This window comes from Diadema antillarum, unplaced genomic scaffold, assembly GCF_040938485.1.
Source record: "Diadema antillarum isolate AM-2024a unplaced genomic scaffold, OU_Dant_1.0 seq00001009_RagTag, whole genome shotgun sequence".
In the NCBI taxonomy this organism is placed as follows: domain Eukaryota; kingdom Metazoa; phylum Echinodermata; class Echinoidea; order Diadematoida; family Diadematidae; genus Diadema; species Diadema antillarum.
The window spans coordinates 98,260-123,890 of NW_027271845.1; the positions used below are offsets into that span (position 1 = coordinate 98,260).

Genomic DNA, 25,631 nt, shown 5'->3' on the forward strand with positions numbered 1-25,631 from the left:
ACATGCTAAACGCTACACTGGAAAAACATTACATGATCCATTAACTTCTCTTCAATCAATCATGTTAATGAATATAGTTGTAAGTATACAGTCAATGCCATGCAGACATTATTCATACTACGGAGTTGATCAAGGCGACTGCAAATGGGAAACTAAATTAAGTATTTCAGCCTGGACAGTCGCCATTGCACAGTTACCAGACATCATTCTTACTTTATGGACGAATTCGAGATACACGTCGATAACTCTGTGCCGACGTATATCTTATGCAGAGCGAACAAATTCAGTCAGGAAAGCCCGACAAATTTTGATTTGTTGAACAAAGACTGATTTGGATGAATGAATTAATGTATGGGTGAATGAATGAACTAACAAAATTAATGAATTTGTTTACCAACTGAAACTAAAAATCATGTATGAATATTGGAAAAACAACATATATAACATATCATAAAACAATTTGACAATATAACATATTAAATGTAAGAGGCCTACAAACGTCCATATTGAAACTAGTATCAATTTTTGCATATTATGTGAATTTAAAAAATTATTTGTAATTAAACACACACTGACTTTCCTGCAAGAAACTTATTTCCTCGTCACTAATATTTACATCACAAAAAAATAAAGATTTTACATATAATCTAATTAATAAAACTGCCTCGCTAAGAAAAACATACGTATATATTAAACACCCTATTGACAAAATAACTATAATTAGCCTCTATAAGCCCTAATAGGCTACAGATGACTTTTTCATTTCCAAAACGGAGATTTCCTCTTTGTCACTGGGCAGGGAATTTCAAAATTTTGAACTTGTATTTATAAATCTTGAATTTCAACAATACTGTTCTAACAAGAACGCTATAATGAGACTGTACTTTATTTTGATCAGATCATTCTTTTGTACCTTGTAGGCCTGTATTGATACGTGTTACTGCATGGGAACTGGGTGCGTAGATCTTGTCAGTCATCACCAGTTTGCAAACGATCTCATCAGCGGTGGTGGTCAGACTGCGAATCAATGCGGTCTGCCAGTATTTGTCAGACGAACTGGCAGCTAGCTGTCGGGTCGGCGGAAAGTGAGGGCGCGCTTCTCATTTGAATTTTTGTCAACAAGACTTTTCGTACTCTCCTGCTGTACCATTGTGTACTGGTACTCCTGAATCTGCCTCTGTTTATTTTCTCATGTGAACTGATGAACAAGGAGTAATTTAGATATTTCATATCTCTTTGAGTGACATAAAGGTAAGACGTGCCTGTAGAATCCAAATTTTGTTATTAGTTGCTGAAAATACTCAGAAGAAAGCAAACTGTTTTTCTTATTCTGTCAAGGTTGTTGTCATCGGTTAGTGTAGTCCCATACGCGTACATCGACGTTCGTACTTGTTAACTTGAATTTAACTCTAACGCCACGGCACTATTCCACTAACGCAACGTTAAGTGTCTAACCTTTAGACACTAGAATAGACACCTAAACTTACTTAGACTTAGTAGGGCCTACTAGACACTAACGCCGTTAGACCTCCCTCACCTCGGGCCTCCATCGGCCATCATCATGTTTTGATTTTCCTCAGCTCAGCTAATTTACTCGTAAGTTTAAGTCGTATAAATTTACTACCAATTCGACAACTGGCGGCTCTTTACAGAGTTCTAAAGTTATACACTTACGGGACCACTGTGACATGACTAAACTTCACTAATAAAGTCTATCAGCGTTTCTATAAATTACACAGCCCGCCCAGTCTCTGTATAGCTATAGACTATAGCGACAGGGCTTAACTGCGACTAACCGCAGCAGCGACCCCATACGGACAAATACGTACCTCCGCGACGGGGTTAAACTGCGACCAGCCCCAACACGCAGTGCTCCCACAGTATAACTGTGTACACGGAGCGTCCCGGGGTTAAACCTGATATCATACAGGGGACAGAAACTTGGCTTTCACCGGAGATAAACAATAGTGAAATTTTTCCTGATACTTAAAATGTTTATCGAAGGGACAGGAGTGAGGGTATTCATGGGGGCATTCTAACAGCATGTAAGAAGGACCTCATTATGATTCACAAAGAGGAGTTTGAAACAGATACTGAAATAATGTGGAATCAAATTGAATTAAAAGGCCGGCATTCATTTTTGATTGGTACTGCATACAAGCCCAGACATGATGATAAACAGTTTGTATATGAACTTGAAAATTCTTTCGAGAAGATATGCAACAAAGGCAAGAGGTACAACATAGTGCTCTCAGGTGATTTTAACCAGCCAAACATCAATTGGGATGATTCTAAAATAGCACAGGACCATTCTGCATCTAAGGAAACAGCAGAATTATTGTTCGGGACCGTGACGGGTTTTGGACTGAATCAGCATGTAAAGGAACCAACTAGAAGAGGCAATATCTTGGACTTAGTTTTCTCAAACAACACAAGTCTTGTGCAGGATATCAAGGTAGAGCCAGGAGTAAGTGATCATGACATAGTCATCGCAAACTTAGATCTGTCGGCCAAATGGAAACATCAGCCCAGGAGGAAATATTTTGTACGTGGTAAAGCAGATGAGGATCAGATTGGAAATGAGCTGGATGAATTAAAGGAACAGTTTTATTTGATGGGGAAGACCTCCGTTCAGGAAAAATGGGACTTGTTTGAAACAAAAATCAAACATATTATGAATAAACATATCCCAAAGAAAACAGCCGCTAAACCAGGTAGCCTACCGTGGTTTACTAGGCACCACCACCGACTCAGATGCAGAAAACAGAGGGTGTACAACAGGGCAAGGAAAACTCGAGACAAAAGAGACTGGGATGCCTTTGTAATGTGCCAAAAGGAATTAAGGAAAGAATTAAATAAAGCTGAACAAGATTTTACATCAAAGAATCTCATCACAGCAATGAAGGAGAACACTAAGCAGTTCTGGTCTTATATGAAACGCCTGGGAAATGGGGAGAAGGGAGTTGCAGATCTTGTGGTAAACAATACTATTATAAGTGATAGCAAGGGGAAAGCGGAAGCACTCAATCACCAATTTGCAAGTGTATTCACAAAAGAAAGCAAGGAAAGTGTTCCATCAATGGGACCCAGTGCCATTGGGGATATTCCAGAATTAATCATCTCTGAAGCGGGAGTTTTGAAACAACTGATGAATTTGATGCCAAATAAAGCACCAGGACCAGACCAGTTGCCACCATGGTTCCTGAAGATGTTCGCTATGAAATTAGCACCAATACTCACAGATCTATTCCAGTCCTCAATTGACCAAGGATCACTACCATGGCAGTAGAAGGAAGCAAACATCTGTGCGATATTCAAGAAGGGAAGTAAGGAAGCACCCGATAGTTACAGACCAGTCTCTTTGACTAGCATCACATGCAAGATCTTAGAACATATTATTCACTCTCACATCATGGGCCATTTTGAAGAGAATGGAGTACTTGTGGATTCACAACATGGATTCAGAGCAAAACGCTCAACAGAAACACAGTTAATAGTCACAGTTGATGATATTTCACAGTCATTGGATAAAGGGGAATCCACTCACATGGCAATACTGGACTTCTCAAAGGCATTCGATAAAGTACCCCATGAAAGGTTATTAGGAAAACTTGAGTATTATGGTATTAGAAACAACCTACAAGTATGGATCAGGGACTTCCTTACAAACCGGATACAAAGGGTGGTCTGTGAAGGAAGTATGTCCTCGGAAGAACAAGTTCTGTCAGGCGTACCTCAAGGCATGGTTCTTGGACCCCTTTTGTTCCTGACATACATAAACGACCTCCCAGAACACATTAAATGTACAACGCGGCTCTTCGCAGACGATTGTCTGATATACACATCTGTCACAGAAGAAGAACATATGGACATCCTGCAAGAAGATCTCAGGGCTCTTGAAACATGGCAAGACACATGGAAGATGTCATTTAATCCTTCTAAGTGTTCTATTGTGGTTATCTCTAACAAAAAGAAACCACCCTCTCGAGACTATGTCTTTTGTGGGCAGACCCTCCATCATTCAAGTTCCCAGCCCTATCTCGGAGTTCAAATTGACAGCAAGCTTTCGTGGGGGGAACATGTAGACAACACTGTCACTAAAGCAAACCGGACACTGGGATTCTTGAGAAGGAACCTCTGGTTTTGTCCCAAGGAAGTAAAAGCAACAGCTTATTCCACACTAGTAAGACCCATACTGGAGTACGCATCTTGCGCCTGGGATCCACACAAGATAGGCCAGATTGAGAAGTTGGAAAGGATACAAAGGAAAGCAGCACGCTTCTGCCTAGGAAACTACAGCAAGAGTAGCAGTGTCACACAGATGCTAGCTGATTTGAAATGGGAAACACTGGAAACAAGAAGAGAAAGGAATAGATTGACCATGTTATTTAAGATACAGCGGGGAATGGTGGGGATATCAGCCAATAAGTACATCACATATTTGCCAGAAAGGAAAACAAGGAGGAAAAATGACATGCAAATCCAAATACCATTTGCAAGAATGGATACATACAAGAACTCATTTTTGTAAGGACTCCCATGGCATGGAATAAATTAGAAAATGATATACTGTAAAACGAGAAATTTTCGCGTGCATTTTAATTTCGCGAATTTCGCGAGCGCCAAAATTTGCGAAATTAAAATGCACGCGAAAGCTTTTGTCTACACTACATGCATTGAATGCCAGTAGCAATTCGTAAAATTTCATGCCACGAAAAAGGCTTTCGGCTCCAATTCGCGAAAATTTCATGCCGCGAATATTTCATGTTTTACAGTAGTTAAGGTGTCATCGTCGGAGAGCTTCAAGGGGGCACTTACAGCATAACCACGCACGTGTATTCAACACCAAAGTCAGCGATATGCAGTGTGCTGCCCTGCTGGCTATAACTTTCAGAAGGTTCAGAAGGTTAGACAGGGCTGTACCGTTACCGGCAAGTGCACGGCCCACAACACAAAGAGAGCTCAGCGATCGCTTTACGATCGCTTTTGAGTTTTGATTACTTGACATCATTTTTTTGTCACCTCAAACTCATTAAATGTAATCTTCATTAATGACACTACATATCTATGTTATCGATATCAGTACGGGAAACGAGGTCTGCTTCCCCGTACAAGCACTGCACTTCTCCGCCTCATGAGGCCTCCGGAGAGCCTCGTCATGACGCCCCGGGGGAGAGAGACTCGTGAAGCTCCCTGCACTCTCTGTTCACTTTTTATTCATCTCACATCTGACATATAAATTGTTGCAACTTTGCACGTAACCCCGGCGCGGGGCGCTGTAACCAGTGACTAACAGTGCCCCGACGACTTGTGGGGAATGCAATTTAGTGAAGTAATCAAATGCACTGCGATGCTTGCAATTCAGTAAACAACTCATCGTTCAAAATGACACTTGTACATTTGTACTTGGATTCGCAACGAAAAGTCACATGTTGTAATACCATATTGTTGAATATTATAGGCAACTATGTTGGGTAAAAGTACCAGTATTCAGTCACCTACCGGAATTCGGTCACTTACCACTTATCACCAGCCAGTAAGTTCTGCAGTCACAACTCATGCAAATCACATCAATTCACATACCAGTACTTGCACTCTTATTCAAAACAGGAAAGTCCCTTAGTCCCCTCCAAAGACCCATCCATAATCCCAAATTTTACTGTAAAAAATGCAGAATCGGCACGACTTTCCCAAAGTGCATGCAGATCAAGCCCAGTTTTAAGAGAGGGTCGCCGAAAAAGCTCTAAAAATCGAAAAATAGGCCATTCTCTTGCGGGATTTCTTGCTCACAATCGCAAGCTTGGAGTGTGATGGTATCCTCAAAAACACAAAAGAAAAACAAAATTTCCGTATGTGCTGATGCAGTGACTCAATGTACAAGGGTTGAATGCAAGTGCCGATTCCCCAGTATTCAGTCACCAACGGGCGCCACCACGTACCCGATGCAATTTTGCGCCAGCAAGGCAGTGCGCAGCGCATTTTTCAGCTGCTGTGATCCCAGCGTGAACATGCATTGACTTTGGACGCGCACATTGCATGACCGAATACTGGTTGCGGTAAATGTATTCTGGGGGATTTTCAAGGTGATATATTTTGGGAATTTGTGCAATTCTGTGAGATGTTTAAAGGACAAGTCCACCTTCATAAACATAAGGATTGAGGGAATGCAACAATATTAGTAGAACACATCAGTGAAAGTTTGAGGAAAATTGGACAATCGATGCAAAAGTTATGAATTTTTAAAATTTTTGTGTTGGAACTGCTGGATGAGGAGACTACTACAGCTTGTGAGTCATATGCGTACAACAGTACAAAGAAAATGTACAGAAAATTCAACATATTTTCACTTTTTACGCATAATAAAAGAGCACTTGACTTGCCTCTTTCTAAAGGCAGGGGGAATAATATTACCCATAACATTTGTCGGTAACGAGTCGGGGGAATGTGTACTTTTTTCAAAAGATGAAATTTTGTGAAATTCTCTTTATATTTTCCTTATATTGTTGTACGCATGTGACATCGAAGTTATTCACACACTGCAGTAGTCTTCTCATCCAGCGGTTACTGCACAAAAACTTCGAAAATTTATAACTTTTGAACAGATTGTCCGATTTTCCTCAAACTTTCAATGATGTGTTCTACGAATATTGCTACATTCTCTCAATCCTTATGTTTATGAAGGTGAACTTGTCCTTTAACAAAATGAAAATTGAGATTAAAGAAATTTGATATATTTCACATACATTGCTGTAGATATGATGTATACGTATGTATCATTTTAGTTTAAAAAATATTGCAGAAAAGCTTAAATGACCGAATACTGGGGGCTTTACCCTACCCCTCACCATTACCTCCGAAAATAAGATAAATCGTCATCATCTTTGAGACCGTCTCCGTGAGATGCGAATCGCCATTTTCAACACATCACGTTAATAAAATGATCTGCGCATGCGCAAATGAATATTCATTTCAGTTCTCAGCTAGCTGTCCTGTTTGTTTTTTGCCACACGCATACATTGTGTATTACATGTGCTACGTTTTATCCATACCCGATGGACAGCAAGACTGTTAGCGCATGTGCTGTGTAAGTTGTACTATGATACGAAGTGCGGAGGGACTAAAACCTCGGATAAAATCCTTCACTGAACTCTTGAAAAGATTATATTGTAAATTGATTTCCGCGCCTCTGATTGTAAGTATCTTATCTATTCAAACAGTATGGCTACGAATTTCAGTGTAAAATCCTGTATTTTGGTCTCTGGTCACCGAAATGCTAAGCCATCTCAGGCGGTTCTTCGATAGCCATAGGGCTGCCATGCGACCCCGACTCGGTACGGGTTGGGGTCGCTGGTGCGATTACTTTGCACGGTGATTTTTTGTTACACACACATGTCCACTATTCATGATGAAAAGAAGAAAAAATTCTGTCTGTTTTTTTTTTTACAACAACTGAGTTTTAGTCAACCTATTCACAGCGACCCATCGAAACACGGGCGCCAGCGGGTTCGCTCAATGCAAGGCTGCCGCACCTAGCGGCCTGATCCGACTAAATATTTTCGGTGCTTTTTTCTATGGCTCTCACCTCTCCACACACGAATCAGCCTCGTGAAGCTGAAGTCTGACATCTTTTTACAAAAATTTGTAACGAGAAAAATAAAATCAGTACTAACCTGATATTGTGCATATATTCCAAATTACTATTCTACACTGATAGAGTAGGTGGGTACTCCAGTTTGTTAGCAAACTACGGTAATCACTTTGTAGGTACAACTGTATAACGGGTTTACTTTCTTGGTCAATTCCGCCGTCCGCTAACCTTTGGGCGATTTTTCTGGAGTCCTGCATGACGTGACGTCACATCACATCACGCATCCAGCACATACAGACAGCGCGCAAGCTGTGAGATTTTCAGAGCGAGCTTGTGCACACACCGGAGGATACAGTCAAAGAGGTTCAGAACCTCTTTGGATACATCCATGCACACTTCTGGTTGGAAAGTGGCAGTGTGATATCACAGCAGCAAATTTTGCAATGTAGTGTATGAACATTAACCCCTTACTCAGACTAGTATACTCAGACTAGTCTTCAAGCGATTAAAGTACTGGTAGTCAGTATGACAAGACTTGATCATTTTGCCACATTTCAAGGTATGTTTTACTGTAAAGCAAGATAGTTTACGGCATGAAATTCTCTTGAATCTGAGCCAACGGCCTTTCTTACAGCATGAATTTTTGCAAGTTGTCACTGGCATTCAATGCAGCAGTGTAGACAAGAACTCTTGCGTGCATTTTAATTTTGTGGATCTTGGCTCTCGCAAAATTTGTGAAATTAAAATTCATGGAAACATTCCAGGTTTTACAGTATTCATTGAAGTATTTTTGTGCAAAATGATATAATTTTTCATTATACAAGGACAAAAATCTAAGAAATATGAAATAAAGAACAACTTAGGTAAACTGTATATATCTTCTGATTATCCTAACCAGTGTAATATGTTTGCTCAAATAAGCCTATGGTACAATGTTATTGGTATAAGTTATGCCACACCACACACAGGTATTCCTGACAGTAACTGTACTCCTTTATGCACAATGCAGTGATGTATATGGTGCCGGAGCATTCGTCATACCAAGGGGTATAGCAGTGACAGAGTCATGGAAGCCTTTAAGGTGGTCTACTTGCAGATCTGTAGAGAGCATGGTATTTCACCTCAACAGAGTGTCTTAGCACAGCTAGCTCCCACCTTGAGAGGGGGCCCTGGATCTTCTAAGAGGGGTTCACAAAGCACTCCTTCTGGAAAGGCAGGAATCTCCTCTCCCTCAACATTGGACCTCTCCACCATATCTCTGACTGCCCAGACATGCTCTGTGCTGGGGTCGGCTCTGGCCACCAACCACAGCTTTCAGGAAGTGCGACTGGCAGACTGCTTGATTGGTGATGAAGGTTAGAGGTGCAACTCTGTGAATTCTCTTGGAATCTTTTTGCTATTGGTCTGGTTACTGTGGAGAACAACCATTTTTGAGACCTTTGTGGCAGAAAGAAAGAAGATAAGTGCAAGTGTGTATTATTTGTGAAATAAAGAAATATTCAAATAGTTATCTTGAAGCAGCAAACACATGAAAGCAGAAGAGTGATTTTTTTTAAAGGAATCATACTATGTCAACAACACTGTTTGCCAGACTTTGCAGCACCTTGTATATTTATATGAAAAAAAAAAAAGATTAATAATTTTGGATCAACATTTTAGCATTTATTTGGATGCTTGATGAAAGTATTGGGTGCATATTCATATGAACAAGTTAATGGTCATCTGTAACATTCAATAAATCAAGTAGTCTTGGCAAGTCAAGAGCAGATCATTCAAGAAGTGTCTTTTGTTCCAGGAGCCAAGCCCCTCCTCCATGGTTTGTGTTCTAATGCATCTGTCAGAGCTTTGGACCTGAAAGGCAACAATTTGAGGTCAGGAAGTGCAGACAGTGTGGGCAAGCTCCTCAGACAGAATCACACCATTAGAAGGTAATACCTCCAGAGGGTCAGCCTCCTACCAGAAATATATTATAGACTTCCTCCTCAAACAGAATTGTGTAGTGCAAAGAAAGCCATGTGTGTGCACTAATCCACCAGGAAAAGACAGAGGTCTGCCGCCGGCACTTCTATACTGTCATGTAGTGTCATGCTGTGTAATGAACCAAAAAACAACAACAACAAAATAAGGCCACCAGGCTTGAGCCTATCCCAGCTTCTAAAGTGTAATAAGACATTTAACAGGTCATCCCTGGGTTCGCTGGTCATGAAAAAGTACAGTCCATGCTTTATAGAAGAGCCACTCAAGGGTAAGGATTAGGGATGACTGTCGTAGATGGGTGACCACTGTAGATAGGCTTGTTGCCATTATGATTTGTAATACACGTTATGCTGACAAAATCAGTACAAACTGTCTTGTTCAAGACAATGGACTGATAAAGTGCTTAGAAGATATATATCTGTCAAGTTGCTTTATCAATTCTTGTGTAGGCTTATTAGTGCACATGTATGGCAAGTATAAACATTTATTAACTGAATGTATCCTTAAATTTTGTTTAGAAATTATAGTAAGATGAAGTCAAAATAAAGCCAGTGCGTAGATGATATTCATGGCCAAGTCCTGAAGTTATGAGTGTCTAAATTAAGATTATAGAATACAAGTGAGTAAACAGCACAAGAAGTGTGATGAATGAGCACTCCAGAAATTATGGTTTGAAAAGAGTGGAAGATTTCCAACATGCACACGCAAGCAATTGGTTCTTTTTCAAAATCTAGAAGCCTGTGATGAAATATGATTCACGGTCATGCTGTGGCCAGCATTCATAACTTTCAGAAGTTTTTGTAATCTGTACTGTAAAGCAAGATATTTTTGCAGCATGAAATTTTCGCAAACTGGAGCCGACAGGCTTTTTGCAGCATAGAATATTCGCGAATTGCTACTGCCATTCAATGCCTATAGTGTAGACAAGAACTTTCGTGTGCATTTTGACTTTTTGGCTCTTGTGAAATTCAGGAAATTAGAATACATGTGAACATTTCTGGTTCTACAGTGCCCTACGTTGTATTGATTGCTTGATTGATTCAATGTCACAACTTTTTTTGAAGCTGATCTAATGACTGCAGCTGCAGCTCAACTTGGGCATGCTGATGCAGGTTAACAGTCAAGTGAAAATAGATAGAAAATGGATGAAAATAGAAATACATGTAGAACAAATCAGTGGTGGCTTGCTGTGCTAGACAGATAGTCAGTATATGCAGGGTATATATCACTATGTTTTCTAGGAGGGGGATATTTTCTGGCTGTGAGGGGCTAATGACTGCCAAAGAGAGGTGTCAGATATGTTTGGACTCTATTCTGCTTAGTATAATTATTCTCTCAGACTAGGTTTCTTTACTCATTGTAAGTGTCATGTACATCTTATCACAGTCTTCCCTGCGTTTTGATGGCATGCTGTGTGCAGAGAATCTAACAAAATTTAATTTGTCATCCTTTCATGCAAACACAAAACTTGCACTGCACCAAGAATAAGCTTAGCCTCATTTCAGTGTTACTCTTTTCATTTGATCATCTTTAATTAAGATATTATGATGTGCATCTGATTAAGAATGCGGTTGTGAACTTTGCTGTGCCAGATTATGCCTGGAGTGGAATAGTCTTGGATTAGATGGTGCAAGGTTTGGTGTTCTGGCTGAAGGACTCTCTGCCAACAACAGCCTTGAAGTGCTTGACCTGAGAAACAACCAGGTCAGCCATGATGGCGCTGATCATCTTGCCACTGCAATCTCCAGAAACAGCTCAATAAAGACCATTGGTAAATCATCTTACTACTGAATGTACTGTAACCATCAAAGATACACACTTAATTCTCTGTATTGTTTACTTTTTTCAAGTTGACCGCCATTCTTGTGTTCCTACGCTTTTAACTGTGGTGTATGTGTGCAATTTCTGCTCTGCTGTGGAGAACTGATTTCATTAATTTTTGGACAAGAGGAGAATAAAAGTGAGTGGCAAGGAGGCACAGCATTCATTTCTTTGATAAGTAATATTATTTATGATAATTGTGTGTTTGTGAACTGGATGAATAGAAAAGTTATTGAAAGTAATGAAACGAAGGTATTCACTATGAGCAAATTTGTCCTTGTCTTTGTAAGATCTGAGGTGGAACAATGTTGGCATTGTTGGTGGCAGAGCCCTTTTAGCTGGCTTAAAACACAACCATAGCATCACAGCCATAGAGCTGGCAGGCAACAACATCCCACAGGACATCATCAAGGCTATTGGTAAGCAGTTACAACCATTCAACTGGGAAAGATTGTAGAAATTATGGGTATTTTTGTAATGGATATCAGTCCAGGAGATTGTCATATCAGTCTTTGTTACTGGCTAATGCTTAGAGTTAGTCCCACTAATTGCTATTCTTGTTTTGATTTTTAAGACCAGGCCATATTAATTTGAAGTAAACTGAATGAATGATTTGTATGAATGTTAACAGTATTGTTGCTTTCAAAATTGCCCTTTTGGGAATTGATTCCTTTAAAGTATGAGTAAATTCAGCTGGGGTTTTCAAGATCTATAGATGTGATTTTTTTTTTTTTATAAATGCAGAAGCCCATGTTCATGAAAGAGACCAAAATATGTAGATGTATTTTATAAGTGCTGAGGGCATCAGATGCACAAGTTTGAAGTTGCCATACTATAAAAGTGTCAGATGTAAATCAAAGCTGTGATAAGAGAACCTTGGAGTGAATGATATGACTTGTCTGCTGCTATGGGTGAGCATTTTAGGGTGTACTAAATCTCTATCAACGTGAAACATTCACAAAGATTTTGGAATGTAGTAGTTTCTTGCTTTCTATGATTTGTTTTCGTATGTTTATGATGGGAAGGTCTGCTAGAAGAGAGGAACAAGGAGCGAGCCAGCTTGGCTGCCTCCCACCAGACCAGGCAGGACATCTTATCCAGAGAGATCAGGCAACTCAAGAATGAAAAGACCCAACAGGTGCGTCTTCTAGTAAGGAAATTACATAATGCGACTCTCATCACATCCCTCTTCTGCCTTTCTTTTGGACTGTCAATATCACCTTGTGTTTTAAAAAAGGAAGAAGAAAGAAATGCAGAGGCCAATACTGAGGCTTGCCATTTTTTTCATACCCCCCCCCCCCCTTTTCACTGGAATTATCCATTCATCGACAGAATCTGAAGCTAGTTTAATGTTTGATACTGAATACTAATACTTCACATATGTTATCTCATGATATTACTGCATTCACTCAATCAACACATATATTTGGGTGAAGCATTGTGTCATGAACATTGTAGAGAGAGGTGCTTACATGACAGTGTCATTGACATTGTGCACAGGCTAGAGATCTTCTTCAGAGGATTGACCAGCAGACTGACCAGATGGGAAGGACGAAGCGAGATTCCAGTAAGAAGCTCAGGATGTTGGAGGAAGCACTGGCAGAGAGGAAGTCAGCCTTCAATGCCATGGCTGCCAAGTAAGTCTGTAGGCTTTAAACACCAACATCTTGACATATCTCTACACTGTGTACAATTACAACTGAAGAGCTTGATCGCAAAACAGATTAAGTGCCATTTTTAAACATTTTAGGTTTACGTCCATCATCAGATAAAGCAAAATAAAATTCTTCCGGTGATACCTCACTTTTTGGATAACAAGGAATATTCTTGAAATTATGATCAAAATATTCTGTATTTTCTTATTATTTCCTTTGTTTTCTAGCAGGTTTAATCTCAAATATCTCAAATTGACAAAAATGGAGTTAACTTGTTTTGCAATCAAACTCTTCAACTAAAGAGGAAGACACTTTGTGTTGAGTTGCATATTGTTGTGGCACTCCACCAAATAGATTCACAAACAAACATTTATGTCCTGCCAAGTGTCCATTGGTAGCCAGGATGGATACATTGTGAATGCCAGTGAATTCCATCATTGGAATCGGTCATCTTTATTTTACTTGAAACATATGTGTGTCTTATCCCTTTGGATACTGTTGGTACTAAACCACAGAATTAGTCAATTGCTTTCGTGAGACATTTGTGTAAGTAAGAACCATTTCAAAGTTTCAGACCCAAGCCTGATGGAAGGTATGCAGTCAGTAGGCAAAATAGTTATTATACACCAGTCAGTTCCATTTAATGAATTTGGTACTAGTTATTACTGTGTGAACTTACTGTGAGTTGATATATAATTGGGAGCTTATGAATACTCATGTATTATGCTTTGCCCTTCTGTGAAAAATGAAACAACATCTTACTGGATAACTCCAGATGATACTAATACATTAAAAACGGTAGTTTACAGAAAAGTGATGTTTATTGTATGGCAAATCACATTTTAGTTGCTTTTGATTAATCAGGACTGCAGTGATTTTAAGTTAGCACTTGGTGTAACATAAGTATGCAGCTGAATGGATGCATACAAAGTATTAAAATGGAGGAAATGTTCATGCAATGACCAAATGCAGTGTATGCATATTCCTCCAAAATGTTACCCTGATATTGCTTTTGAACATTGAACATTCTGTAAGAAGTATGTCAGAGAGATCAACTAGTAAGTCAAGAGATGATTTCGAGATGGCATAGATCATACAATGTATGCTTGATCACTGGTGTGATTTTATTTCATTTCATTTCATTTCATTTTATTGTTTCTGTATGGTACAATATAATCAACTAATCACTTTCAGAAATAAACACATGATTCATAAAAATTCATGGCTGATTTTGCACATGACAGGTAATCAAATCATTGTGACAAAGAACGAAGACATAATCATAATAAACAAAAAAAAAAAAAAAAAGAGTCAAGGTACCATACAGGAGGATCCCCAGGAAGCCGAGCTTGATATTGGGGCCTCGTACACAAATGAATAAATAAACAGTTCAACCAACTATCGGTTTACTTAACTACAACAAAACAAACTATTTTTAAACAACAAAAACAGTTACACAACAAAACATACAAGGACATGTACACAGGTGATGCTAAGAGAGAAAAACAAGGAAGAAGGGGACAGCGATAATGAAAGATGGTGAGAAAGAACAAGAGAGAGAGAAATAGAAAGAAAGACTCCTCGTTCACTGTACAATAACACACTATGCAAATACAACACTATTGCAGGTGCATTCACCCTGTTGCCAGGTAACGGCTGGGTGTAGCAACATACGGACCAGTTACATCTGTGTATAAAGATAGAGAAACATTCCATGGCATCCCTACAACAGAAGGCAGAGTACAACATAGAATGAAGATGCTTCAAGTAACAAAAGAATTCATGTTCTGGATATGTAAATTAAGTCACTGATATTTAGCAACAAGCATATGTTTAACAAATCTTTTAAAGGAACCAATTGAGTGAATTGCATGGGACTGAGATGGTAAAGAATTCCATACGTCTGGGCCAGTGTGCCGAATTGATTTTTTAGCTAAACAAGTTCTGGGATTTATAAGATGAATATTGGAGGCATTTCTTGTAGGGTAGGAGTGGATTTGTTTATTGAAAAATATTCATGAAATAAGAAGGTAAACACTGAATATTGTAGGGAAACATGAAGGTAGCAGTCTGTAAAAAATTAATGTCATCAATTTTCAAAATGTTATGCTTTTGAAATATTGGGTCTGTGTGAGCTCTATAATCAGTCCCAGCACAAATACGCATGGCTTTCTTTTGGAGCAAAAATATTGAATTTGTACTACTGTATGAAGTTGCCCAGACAATGTTGCAATAATTTAAATATGGCAAGACGAGTGAATTATACAATACAAAAAGAGTTTCTACCGGAAGAAAATACCGTAATTTACGTAGAACACCAATATTGCGTGCAATAGGATTTGATATATGTCTGACATGATCAGACCAATTTGAATATTCCTTAATATCAACACCCAAAGATTTTATACATGATTTTTGTTCAATTGCAATATCATCTATGAGTAACACATTATTTTCTGGATCATGATTTGTTCTTCTATAACCTTTAAAATGAATAAAACTCGTTTTCGACAAGTTGAGAGATAACACGTTGCCCTGGAACCAAAGTGACAATTTCGGTAGTTCAGTATTCAATTTCAAAATAAGACTATTGTAATCAGCATGGGAAAAGAATACATTCATTGGTAGTTTTTGTATCTTTACCTGAGTGTAGATATGTAGCTTTTCACCTGACACTTCCACTTGTTTACTCTGGAATCACATTTCTAACACATGTCTGATACACGTCACTGTGGCAGGTTATCAAAGACAGAGGCAGAGCTGTCATTGGCTGAAAGGAAGTCACATGACCTGAGTACAGTCCTTGAAGACACAAGGCAAGAAATGTCCACCATGATGACATCACAGCAAAGAGAAATGCAGGCAGCAAGAGAGGTTTGTTTCTTCTAAAATTGGCACTCTGTAGCATGAGATTAGAAGTCTTTTAGTTACTGTGTGTAGAAGATTGGATGTGATGTCCTAAATGGCATGGATACAATTACTGTTCTCCATCATTTCTCATGCGATTTGAACTGCCTGGTCTTTACGTTTTACCTAACTGTTACAATCACCAAGGGTAAAACTAGAGATGTTGGCATTTTTTCACGAGCTTCTAGTTTACATTTACATGAGCTGTTCAGATCATTCTCACCCATACACCTTAAGAAGAATAGGGTCCTTTTGTGTGCATGAGTCAGAACTGCTGTGGCTCAGTGGATAGACCATAGAGTGCATTTGAGTGCTCTCCTAAAGCGAACCAAACTGTACCTAAACAGCGCCAGAGGAGTGCTCGAACACTCCTGTAGTGTAGCGTTCCTAACTGAGCCGAGCCAAAAGTAGTCCACTTCCCAATGTGCTTCAAAAGGGTACTAAAAATACCAGAAGTTTGAATTCACAGTGTTTTGCCTCTTACCAGGCATGATATTCTGTAGATTTAAATCTAATTTCCGATTTTTTTTTGTTTCAAGTCTATAGACATTTTGCCTTTTTCATGTATCAAAATCACCTGAAAATTTTGATTTCCGATTTTTTCAACAAACCTCAATATCATCTCTGTCTTACAGAGGTGATGTTAGAAGGCATGACTTGATGTCACATCTGACATCAAAAGATCTGACCACAATACTGCAATTCCTACATTGGCTCCCCATACATCAATGTATCACCTAAGAACTCCTTATGGTTTATAAGATATGTAGTAATGTTGCCCCATCTTATCTCAAATACTTGATTTCTGTCCACTTCTCTATTTCAACCTGATCTCTCCGTTCATCCTCCACTCCGCAGTTATATGGTCCTCACACTTGTACCCATTATGGAAACAGGGAATTTTCTGTCATTGCTCCATTCTTTTGAACAAACTCCTCTTTCACATTCAAAATGCTTTAAGTGTAGACAAGTTTAAATCAGTGCTCAAAACTCACTTATTCAAATAATCATTTTGTTGTCCCCGCCGAACGAGTTCGAGTAGGGGACTATGAAACGGGCTCCGTACGTGTCTGTGTCCGTGCGTCCGTGTGTCCGTGTGTCTGTGTGTGCGTCCGTGTGATCAAAATCTTCAATTTGCTACTTCTCTGTCATTTATCAGCCAATTTTGATTCTGTTTGCTTTATATGATAGCACTACATGGGAGCTTTGAAACTTCTACACAGAATTTCAGTTGTGACCTTTGACCTTGACCTTTGACCTATATTGTACATTTTGTTACAAAATGCTACTTCTTCGCCATTTCTAACCCAATTTCGATTCTGTTTGCTTTATGTGATGGCACTAAGTGAGCGCTTCAAAATTTCTACACAGAATTTTGACCTTTGACTTCTTTGACCTTTGACCTTGATTTTTGACCTGTATTGTACATTTTGCTACAAAATGCTACTCCTTCGCCATTTCTAACCCAATTTCGATTCCGTTTGCTTTATGTGATGGCACTAGGTGAGGGCTTCAAAACTTCTACACAGAATTTTGACCTTTGACTTCTTTGACCTTTGACCTTGATTTTTGACCCATATTGTACATTGGCTACAAAATGCTACTCCTTCGCCATTTCTAACCCGATTTCGATTCTGTTTGCTTTATGTGATGGCACTAGGTGAGGGCTTCAAAAGTTCTACACAGAATGTTGACCTTTGACTTCTTTGACCTTTGACCTTGATTTTTGACCTGTATTGTACATTTTGCTACAAAATGCTACTCCTTCGCCATTTCTAACCCGATTTTTATTCCGTTTTACTCTATGTGATGGCACTAGGCGAGGGCTTCAAAACTTCTACACAGAATTTTGACCTTTGGCTTCTTTGACCTTTGACCTTGATTTTTGACTTACATTTTGTTGTACATTGGCTACAAAATGCTACTCCTTCGCCATTTCTAACCCGATTTCGATTCCGTTTGCTTTATGTGATGGCACTAGGTGAGCGCTTCAAAACTTCCACACAGAATTTTGACCTTTGACTTCTTTGACCTTTGACCTTGATTTTTGACTCATATTGTACATTGGCTACAAAATGCTACTAATTCGCCATTTCTAACCTGATTTCGATTCTGTTTGCTTTATGTGATGGCACTAGGTGAGCACTTCAAAACTTCTACACAGAATTTTGACCTTTGACTTCTTTGACCTTTGACCTTGATTTTTGACCTATATTGCACATTTTGCTACAAAATGCTACTTCCGGCGGGGACATATATTACGCACTGCGTAATTTCTACTTTTGCTTGTTTTTTCTCTCTTTTGCTATACGTATCACAGGAATCAACATTAACATTTTCTCTGATGGCCCGTTCAAGCCACTAAAATCTAAAATCTAAAAACTTGGTGGCCCAAAAAAGAAATGTCATGACCCAAGATAAATGTAAACGTAACAATCCTTTTTGAATCTTAGTTGCCTGATCGGGCTGCCAAAAGATAAATTTGGTGGCCCAACACCAATTTTTAGTGGCCCTAGGCCACCCGGCCACCACTAATGTCAAGCCCTGTTCATAATTATATTCTTTATCTTAATTCAACATTTCTGTTCTATATTAATGCATTGAGAAATGCCTTTATTGAGCAATATATGAATGTTATTTATCATGATTATTATTACTAAAAGATGATTACGAGACTGGACCCATAGACCCTGTATGAAAGGCTCAGATGGGTCATCCAGCAAACCACCTTAGTACTCTTTTTATTGTTCATTGGCATCAGTCACTCTTGTTTTTATGTTCTGTGTACTTTTCTTTTGTTATTTCTTTACAAATTTGTGATGTGTGTTGAGCAGTGGTCATTCTTCCCTTAGTAGGAATTATGTAGCTGGTAAAAGATATTCTATGGAATGCAGAGCATGATGGTGTTGGTTTCTGAATGATATGCAACACCATCAATGACCTCACAAAGTTTGATGTAAGTGGAATCCAGATTTCTGTTTGTATCTGTAATTTATTGGTCACAGCATTTATGCATAAATATATCTTTGAAGATGAGATTTTCCAGGCTTGCCAGGTAGTCATGTTGGTGTGGAAGTAGATTTGAGTGGAGTGTAGAGCAGTTGATTTGCAAGTTCATGTGTCTTACAGAATGTACCTGTGAGGAGTGAGGATTGGTTGATATTCACATCGTACTGTTTGATAGTGGAGATTGTTTTATTCCTCGCCGAATAGAGGAGTCTGATTGAAATGATATGTGTCTTTATAGGAGAGAGTGGCGGCAGAGACGAAGCTGATGACAGAGCTGTCTTCAGCCAAGGAGCGGGGCAGGGAGCAAGAGAGCAAGATGGATGAGATGGAGAGAAGAGTGCAGCAGCAACAGGACCAGATCTATGAACTGAAGGAAGAACTCATGACCTCTCAGGCTGAGGTCAAGATGCAGGGCACCAGGACAGAAGGTTGGAAGAGAGGGAGGGACTTATGGGAAGACTGCTGTAGCTAGAAGCACTCACAAATATCATCAGTGAAGACTGCTCTAGTTAGAAGCAGTGCTGTATATAAAGAGAGTGTGGCCAACTCGCTTTTCGGCTCATGAGTTTTGAAGCCTGTGATTGGTCAAAACTGGTTCTGTGATCTTTGTGGAGCCATGTCATTTCCAAAGTGCACTCATACGCAGTGCCCATTGCTAACTACACCTTATATGGCTTGATCGTATTGTTGCGTCTGAGCGTACTTGTTAACCCTCTAACGCGTAATACACACGGTAATGACATGCGTCCAATTTAGTAGTTGACCGGACTCTCTTCATATATAAACTAAATCTCACTGATTTCATAACTGGATATATTGCATAATAAATCTAAACAAAGTTAAAGTGCACAAAACTGTTGCACAATTTTGTTTTATTCATGTGTGTTTTCAGAAAGTAGTATCCCAAATTCATTGAACAGGATTGGTCATGTAGGAAGCATAAATGTAATGTTGGGGTTATACAGGCAATTACCAAGAAAAGGTTTTTCAAAACACAGGAGCTTATGACTTTGTAAATTAAAACAGCAACACACATATATGGGGATCGATATAGGTAATGTGAGCTTTTTCATTTGGCATGGGTTATATAGTTTGATATTTCAATTCATCATCAGAAGTCCTCAAACATGATTTTTTTTTCTACTGTCTGATCTTTATTTTTACAGAAGAAATAAGATATTTTCTTTCCCCAAAATGAAGTTTTTTTATTGTGTGTTATTTTCAATTTGTTTCTACATGTTTAATGAGTTTCTTATAGCAGATTATTATCAAAGTTCAAAAACTTGAGATAGCAGAAGTGAAATAGATTGTACATATATGTATTGTATTGAAACAGAACTACTTCAGGTTGAGAGAATCAAGCACCGTGATGAAATGGGTGACATCGATCGCCGGCACAGGTCTGAACTGCAGCATCTTCGGCAGGGGTATGAGGAGAGTGAGAGGGCGTACCGGGACCGCATCGAGCGACTGGAAGACCACCGGAGGGGCATTGAGGAAGAGCTGAGCCGGCTGAAGGCCCAGCAGCTGACTGAGAGACTTGGTCTGGAGGAACAAATATTGGCCACCAAGAAACAGGTCAAAGAAGAAGAGGTAGGTGGTGTACACAGGTGTCATCCTTGTTGCCACGGTGATTAGTACTTCCCTCACAGAACTTGATGAAAGAGGTAGAAGAGGGTGGTGCGCTTGATGGTTATCTTGGTTACTATGATAATATTGCCAGCCACCATAAGGTTTTAAATGGATACAAAGAAGTTTGCTATGACTTATATCTGCACATGCTCAGATTGTAACTGTGAACTGGCGTATTGCAAACAATGCAATATAGAATGACCCATGGCAAAGGAAATCAATTTTATCATAGTATAAACAATAATAGAAAGGAAAATCTATATCTTATCATATCTAATTATTTCGATATCCAATGTAAGTTGTGAAATATTAAGTTGACCTTGATTTTATCTAGTTTTTGTTTATTCTGTGTTACTCAGTGACATTTTCATAACTTGAAAAATCATCAAAATAATCACAAGTGCATACAAGGCTAAAGTCAACACAGAATGAAAGGAGAGGGGGAACAAATGGACAACTAGCATGTATGTACAGATTAGATTTGTGAATATAGGAATGGAGGAATATAGGGATACAACCCTTGTAATGACTGGAATATATTGCCTTCATGAAAAATACACAACAAAATCATGTTTATCAAGACACAAATGAACACCTTGTTATGAGTTATGTGCACTATATGTATTGATTAAATGTTTCATATTTGGAAGGCAGTAATGTGGACCTCCCCTTTAATCACACACACAAACAAGGAGATATACTGTATGTGCACTAATCTCTTCCCTTTGCAGCAACAGAGAAGCAAGTTCTTGGAGGACAAGTTGCGGGTGTTGCAAAACGCCAAAGATGATGTGCAGCAGCACGCCAACAACCAGAGTCAGCTGGTTGGGGAGCTACAAGCCAGAAACAACAACCTAAACCTTGAGGTGGAGTCTCTCAAGAGACGCATGCAGGAATTAACACAGGTGGGACTTACCTCCAGTTTGTCTCATCTCGACTGCCAAGATACTCTATTATTTGAAGCTAAAAGTATGATGACCTCGGGGATTCAATATGGTTTTAACTGGCTAGCTCCACAAGCAATGTCTTCTCTGCCTCCCTATTGCATATGTCTTGTGGTATGGAATGATATGCACATTTGATACCATCATCCAACCTTAACAGATCTCCAGAATATAATTAAGGGGATTTTATCAAAAAGGGAAAGTTATCTCACATTTAGTGTTCCAGAATTGATGTCCCTACATCATTGTAATATTAGGTTGCTCTCCTTAGCCAGGGTCACATTGGCAAAGTTTTTGAAGTTTGGCCAGTCTGAATGCATCTTCCTAAAAAAGTTCTCAGGAAACCTGCACAAAACTTTTCTCAAAACTTCCCTTTAGAACTGTGGAAATTTACCCTACCCCCGCAAATCTTCTCAAAGTTTGTGCAGTCTTAATGCACGTAGCTGAAACTTGGCAAAGTTTGTCACATGACCAGCCCACTTCCCGTTCGTGGTGCCTCCGAAGCTGTAAAGACAACATGCACTTTCTTGTTTGTTGCACATGTGCACCAGTGACCCAAATTTCGATTTGAGAACTTTATAAGAACCAAAACTTGGGGAGTTTGGCTGCCAGTGTGAATGGATGAACAAACTTTGTAAAGTGTTCTTGAAGGTAAACTTTTTATAGTTTTGCAAGTGTGACCGCGGCTTTTATGATAATGGAAATATCATCTTCAGTGTACTAAGACTGTGACACACTGGCAAACAATACTCCCAACTTGTTATTTTGGATGAACACAATCTCTCATTTTTCTAAAGAAGGTAATCCTCAGTCTTACACAAGTAGAGGGAAGTCATTCTTGATGCGTAATGCTTCCACCAACTGTTCTCTAGGAGATACAGTATGAGAGCCACAGACTGTTTGTGCTGGAAGCAGATAGATTAACTAATTACAGTAGCTAGTTCAGTTCAGTTCAGTTTATTCAAACCAAATCAAACATGACAAAAATACAAGACATAACTGCAAAAATTCAGAATGATAGGTTTGGGACCCCAGTGAAGCACAGCTTGTGGTCGGGGCCCCTTTACACAATACACTACAGTATATGGCAAGGTGTAACATATTTACATGGAATATAACATAATGTACAAATTATACAACATAATAAATGCAGACAAGTACACGTATACCAGCTCCCCCATACACAACACAACACACACTCACACACACACTCACACACACACACTCACACACACACACGCATACACAAATGCATGCACACTTCACACATGGCTACCTCATCTCATTTTCTACATTCATGTACCTAATTTCAATCTGTCGAAAAGGTGTCTTTTACACAAAATTTTGAATCGAGACAGTGTAGTAGAATTAATTATATTACGGGGCAACTTATTCCACTCTTTAACACAGACTATTCTGAATGAATTCAAGGTAGTTTGTGGTCTTGCATATGGCTGATGGATGAGGTTGCTCTGGCGAGTATTATAACGATGGATGGAAGAATTTTCCACAAACACATCAGACAAAATGTATATTGAAGAGCTCGACATTTAAACATAAATATTAAGCATTGAAGAGAAACCATTTCATCAAACGGCAAAATATGTAGCTGCAAAAACAAAGGAGTACTGGGTGATCTATAGTTTGAATTTGTTATGTACCTGACAACTTTCTTTTGAAGAACATACAACTTATGTACATGAGTCCTAAATGTGTGTCCCCAAGCAATATTGCAATACATCAAATGAGGCATAACAATTGCATTGTATAAAGTAACTAGGGTATACTGGGGAAGGAAGAAACAAAGTTTGGATATTTTATTATGTAAAGACATCATCCCCTTTTGTCTACAAAGCTGAATTGTACCAGACTCAAAACTTATCCTATTATTCATCATCTACTGTAAGGCAAACAGGGCAAATTTATCAAGATCTCCAATCTCTCTCCCTTTTTAAAGAAACTGAGAACAATCATGTTTAGATTTACAATTGTGAAATATCAATGACTCTGATATCTTGTCTCTGTTCTTCCAGGAGTTGGCAGGAAAGAACAATGAGAAGCTTTCAGCTGTCCACCAAGCTGAACTTCTTCACCAGAAGGAGCTGCAGCGTATGGAGACCAAGCTGGCTGGCTTCCAGGAGCTCAGGGAACACTGTGAGGAGCTGGACACCAAACTCGCAGGTGAGTGACCTCTGACATCACTGCTCACCACATTAAAGGTCTATTTGACCCCCTCTTTACACAATGACCTACAAGCTTAGATAGGTCAAGGTAATTTTGTAAGAAACATGCAGGTATTGCCAGTTGAGGATAGTTTGATAAGGATAGTGATTATGCAAAAAGCGCTTGGCATTGTATTGGTGACATTGTAGACAAAACTTGGTAGAGTTGGTGATATTATTTTTGTGATATTTCATTATACGGTTTCAATATTTTGTATGTTGATTGAATCATCACATCAAAGATTGATAATTAAAGATAAAAGAAAATAGACTTATATGACAATTGGATGATATGTACAAACTTTGTTTTGCCATGCATCCTTAGATATATATGTTTTTTGAAGAGAGATAAAAAGTCTGCTGCATTCAGATTGTTGTTCCTACACTCTTCCTCCTGTCTATCAGATGTGACAAGGAGATCCAAGATGGAGCTGTCCAGCAAGCAAGGAGAGTTGGATGCTGTACAGGAGCAGCTGAGATCCAGGGAGCTAGACATGGCTAGACTCCAGGAGGAGGAGACCCAAAGAGCTAGTGCTCTCCAGTCAGCCATCTCCAGCTACCTCCATGCCCCTCGTACACCACCCATCACCCCCAGGCGATGACCACGCCCCTCGCACACCACCCATCACCCCCAGGTGATGACCACGCCCCTCGCACACCACCCATCACCCCCAGGCGATGACCACGCCCCTCGCACACCGCCCATCACTCCCTAACGATGATTCACCAAGTGATGGTGCTTCTCACCACAAGCTGGTATTGCTTTGCCAACCCAATCACAGTTTTCAACATTCTGTGCTGATACTAATGTGCAAGGGTGCTGAAATGTGGTACAGATCATAAACCTACATCTGATGCTATAAAGTGGTCATGACCTTTCCTTGGAGGATAAGGCAGGCTTGAATCTTCCCAAGGATTTCAGACGGTTTGCACACTGTGTGTATTCAATCCAATTACCCGCAGAAGAACATAAAAAGACCAGCAAAATCAATTAATGTTACACACATACATTCCTATATTTTCACCTTGATTATTTGGTGTAGCTGTTGTAATTGCCAGGGTCATACTGTACATGCCATACATTTCACGAGGTTATTATATTCGCGAATTTGGTGAGTCGGGTGCTATTCACATATTTAAAAAACAAGCGAAAATAGTGGGCCGAATGCATAAAACAAGCAATTGCTTGTAAGCAATTGCTTTAAGCAAAAGCACAAGCTCGTCTAGCAAAAGGTCTAGCTTAAGCAATTGCTTATATCCATATGCATAACCTTTTGCTTATGCTAACACCTTTTGCTTGTCCCGCACAAGCAATTGCTTGCGTTTTCAACAATAGGGACGTCACGCCTGTGCGAACACAAGAACAAAGGAGTGTGGCTGCATGTATTTGAAGGGGCATGTGTGTGCGGAAACACTTCCTGACATAGCAGAAGAGCTATGAAATGACACTCATAAATGCACACACGGACGCATACACACAACTATACACACACATGTATTACTGGCTGATTCCCATCACTGCTTACAGTAGCCCGGATCTTCCAGATCGCACGTCATTTGCACGTGGTGAGAGGTCTCTTTGCTCTCCACCGAAGTCAGATGTCCTACCTGTTTTTGATCATATTTTGCGTGCTAACCACTGGACATTCCCGTTGTTGAAATGAAAAAGTTTCTTACTCTACTTATGAGTAATTTCTTGTAGATTTGTACCACTCCTTCACAAGTGCGGTCTTTCTTTCATGAATATGAAAATAATACTTAAAGGGAACGTCCCAGTTAAGCAAAAGCTCAAGCTCATTTTACAGAGCTTGGAAAATCGTAAGCAATTGCTAGCAAGAACTAGCAAAAGGTATGTTTTATGCATACGTTTTTAAGC

The 25,631-nt window shown here is 39.3% G+C and overlaps 1 protein-coding gene across 1 annotated transcript; it reads left to right on the forward strand.

Moving 5' to 3' along the window:
* Positions 1-1,140: 1,140 nt before the first annotated feature.
* LOC139742617 (leucine-rich repeat-containing protein 45-like) lies at positions 1,141-24,623 on the forward strand. Its single transcript, XM_071653141.1, has 13 exons — positions 1,141-1,251; positions 8,598-8,943; positions 9,384-9,516; positions 11,158-11,336; positions 11,677-11,805; positions 12,412-12,524; positions 12,887-13,023; positions 15,780-15,915; positions 19,196-19,385; positions 20,294-20,550; positions 21,321-21,494; positions 23,567-23,714; positions 24,161-24,623. The coding sequence occupies exons 2-13, from the start codon at positions 8,655-8,657 to the stop codon at positions 24,355-24,357; spliced, it is 2,082 nt and encodes a 693-aa protein (XP_071509242.1). The 5' UTR covers positions 1,141-1,251; positions 8,598-8,654; the 3' UTR covers positions 24,358-24,623.
* The last annotated feature ends 1,008 nt before the right edge of the window (positions 24,624-25,631 follow it).